The sequence below is a fragment of the Juglans regia genome, chromosome 6, assembly GCF_001411555.2.
Source record: "Juglans regia cultivar Chandler chromosome 6, Walnut 2.0, whole genome shotgun sequence".
NCBI lineage: Eukaryota > Viridiplantae > Streptophyta > Magnoliopsida > Fagales > Juglandaceae > Juglans > Juglans regia.
This window is the reverse complement of record NC_049906.1, coordinates 737,952-741,830: the sequence shown is the minus strand read 5'-3', so window position 1 is coordinate 741,830 and position 3,879 is coordinate 737,952. Positions and strand designations below refer to the sequence as shown.

General features: G+C 34.8%; 1 protein-coding gene across 1 annotated transcript; it reads left to right on the top strand.

Moving 5' to 3' along the window:
• The first annotated feature begins 328 nt into the window (after positions 1-328).
• Positions 329-3,879, top strand: LOC109020440 (GDSL esterase/lipase At1g29670-like). Its single transcript, XM_019002898.2, has 4 exons — positions 329-819; positions 1,342-1,575; positions 3,055-3,322; positions 3,426-3,879. The coding sequence occupies exons 1-4, from the start codon at positions 409-411 to the stop codon at positions 3,668-3,670; spliced, it is 1,158 nt and encodes a 385-aa protein (XP_018858443.1). The 5' UTR covers positions 329-408; the 3' UTR covers positions 3,671-3,879.

Below are 3,879 nucleotides of genomic sequence, written 5' to 3'. Positions count from 1 at the left end.
AGGAATCAGAGGCCATTGGGGATCATGGGGTGCTAATCCAGGTATGTTCTTGATACCATGGAATGTTAGGAAAAACCACTACACCTTTTTGAGTGGTGAGAGTTTTGCATATATATTTATTTATAGATTGTATAACGTAATTACACATAAATGTTGATTACAAAATAAATGGAAAGAATTAGCTAAACAAGCTCCTATAATTGAGGGTCAAAGGATGCACATATAGAAGGCCTGAGATTAAGGCAGAGGATCCTCATCAGGGACTAGTCTTTTTAGTCTTTTGAAAAGTCTATGCTTGCAACTATATAAGCCACCCCAACCCTTCTAATTTTGACAAAATTGTTAGTTCAAACCTCAAACCAGAAACAAACCCACAAGTCTAGGCCTCTACCCTTCTCCACAACGATCATGATCAGAAAGACACCCATAAAACTCATCTTCTCATGTCTCTCCGTCCTTGCTTACTCCTCCACATGCAGTACTACTACTTCTCATTCTTCTGGTGCGGTTAAGGAAAGAGCTGGGATCAAAGGATTTTTCATTTTTGGAAGTTCTCTGGTTGATAATGGCAACAATAACTACCTCCAGAACTCAATCGCCAAGGCTGACTACTTGCCATATGGAATAGACTTCCCTCTTGGGCCAACAGGAAGGTTTACAAATGGAAAGAATGTGGTAGACCTTCTAGGTGACCACCTTAAGCTGCCTTCATTCATTCCTGTATTTACTGACCCCTCTACTAAGGGAAGTAAAATTGTTCACGGTGTAAATTATGCTTCTGCTTCCTCCGGTATTCTTGATGATACAGGCTCGCTTGCGGTAAGATACAAGATTATCTGATCTTCACCCACATTTTCTTCTTCTTCCTTCTTCTTCTTCTTCTTCTTCTTCTTTTCTTTTGTTGAAGCGTGATATCTGTCATAGCAGCCTTCAATCATTGAAGTACTGTTGACGTAAAGGATAAAAAAAGGTTTCCATCCCTCCCTGTTCATTTTTCTTTTCTGCCATCATGGCAAATTGTCCCTTATTCAGGCAAAAATCTGCAAAAGTTTAATTTCCATATAAAAGACCTTATATTTGTAATACATAAACGGTTTAGAGAGAGAGAGGTATGTCTAGAACCTTACTATATATAGCATATATATATATATATATATATATAAGCTGCTAAATCATTTAAACTTGTGTCTAGAACTTGTCTTCTACCTTCTTCCATGTAGTTCTTCTTTCTTTTAAGAAGCAAAAGGCCATAAATTAATTAGATTTTTCATAGCTCATTAAAGACCAAACATAAGCAGAAAGATGAAGCTTAAACTTGGAAAAAATGGGATTATGTTTCAGGGGCAGGTGATCAATCTGAATCAACAAATCAGGAACTTTGAGAAGGTGACCTTGCCAGAATTGGAAGCTCAAGTGGGGTGCACAAGTGGAGTGGTGCTTCCCAATTACTTGTTCATTGTGGGAACTGGGGGAAACGATTACTCATTCAACTACTTCCTGAGAAAATCCAAGAGTAATGTCAGTCTTCAAGCCTTCACTGCCAATCTGACTGCATCACTGTCTCAGCAATTAAAGGTTAGTTTGAAAAAGTTTCAAAACAACGCCTTCGATCGATTCTGGCCCAAGTTCCAAAGGAATAGGGGCATGCACTACCTTCTTGATCCAATCCAAACTTTATTTTCACCGATTAATACGCATGCCAAACATGAAAGACTGACAAACATAAACCTTAAAAATTAATCCAACCCATCAAAATATTTAACATGGTTTCTATAAACATGTAGATGACGTACCGATGATCTTTTGCTATATACTTTTTGAGTTATGCTACACGTAAGCCTCACACTCTGCACACCACTTAAAAAATATGTGATTTTACTCTTTTATCCTCATATTTCATATTTTATATTTCATGAAACATGAGGGTAAAAGAATAAATTCACATACTTTTAAGTGGTGTGCAGGAGTGTGAGGCTTATGTATATAATTTTTCATACTTTTTACAAAACAGTTATAACCAAGGTTTTTTTTTTCTACTTCTAACACAATGGACCAGTATATATTATATTTAGAGATTCTCTAATCATAAAGAAATTTTATAATAATAAATTTATAAATTAACGTAATTTAATAAAATTATTTTTATTATAAAATAAAATTAATAGATATCAAATAAAAATAAATGAAAAATTATTATTATTACGTTTCGGTAGCTATAGTATTTTTCTATCAAATTATTTGATGAATGCCACATCCGATATGCCGTTTATGTCTACAGTGTGATGTCACAACATTGATTGGTAGTCAATCCAAAAACAAAAAAAAAAACATTGATTGGTAGGTGGCACGTGTGGCCATAGTGTCCTTTCATTTAATTAGTCCAAAAATAAATGTGTCCTACCATGGTGGGGAACATCTGTCCCTACCTTATGCGTAAATTTTCAAGCCCAGAATTCTCTCTTTCTAATTCATTAATTAATGAGTAATATGTACTTTTTCGCATCTATCTTACTGTTTTTTATTTTAATTTCTTTATTGTTAATTAAAATAAAAAAAGAGCTTGTCTTTAGGACTTTTATCTGTAGAGGTTGAGTTATCTCATTCTATAAAGAGTGAGGTTAAGTTTCTGTTTAAGCAGAAAATACTGTCTTTTGGACGTTTGCCTGTAGAGAGTATCAGTAGTAATGAAGATCAGACCAATTATAAAATGAAATAGTATATTGGTAAAGCTCCAAATGTATTATTTTGATTTATGATGTCATGTTTGATATGAGACATCCTAGAATGTATCCGGTCATGAATGTAAATTTCTTGATAAATAAATTATGACAGCTTCACTTAAAAAAAAAAAAACAAACAAACATCATGATCCAAATCTCCAATGTCTACATAGAGAGCATAGTCTTCATATTTGCAAGATCATAAGTAGTTTGCTGTTTTGCACAATCTAATGAATTACATTAATTAATTCGCATCAATTTTTATAAATTTATTTTTATAAAAAAAAAATTATTAGACCAAATATTTTTCGTTAAACGTTTATAATTGATGCAGAAGTTGTACAATTTGGGGGCCCGGAAGTTTGTGTTGATGTCCGTAAACCCAATCGGCTGCAGTCCTATGGCTATGGCCATGGTAATGACAAACCGTCGAACTCGTAGTAATGGCTGCGTACAAGGTGTGAACCGGGCGGCTCACCTCTTCAATACTTACTTGAAGTCCCTCGTAGATGACAGCAAGCAACTCATGCCTGGTTCTACTTTTGTTTTCGTAAACTCTTACAAGATTATCAGGGATATTATCAAAAACCCCATTTCTAAAGGTAAATTATATATAATTCCTTTATTTTATTAACCCAATTATTATATATGCATTAATTAGAATGAGAATTGGGGTTCTAATAGATCATGAGGCATGCTTTACAGGTTTCAAGGACACGAGCCGCCCTTGTTGTGAAGTGGCATCATTGAGCGAAGGTGGGAATGGTGTATTATGCAAAAGAGGTGGGAAAGCTTGTGCAGAGAGGAGCAGTCATGTGTTCTTTGATGGACTACATCCAACTGAAGCTGTTAATATTCAGATAGCAAGCAAGGCCTATGAATCTGACCTCAAAACCGAAGTCTACCCAACTAACATAAAAAGTCTAGCCAAATCTTTTGTTTCTAATTGATGTACGTGTTGGTTCATCGCGTGCTAAATAATCGAACTTAAAGCTTGAATGTTTTTCTCATGTACTACTCCAGGATATGTATGGCTACTGATTTTGTGGTTTTCTTAGGAGGTTTGGGAATGTTTATGTTTCTTTTCCTTCTGCCGGCCATTCTCTTTCCAAACTTCAGGAATTAGAAACTTTTTTATGAACTTATGATGTTACTTTGC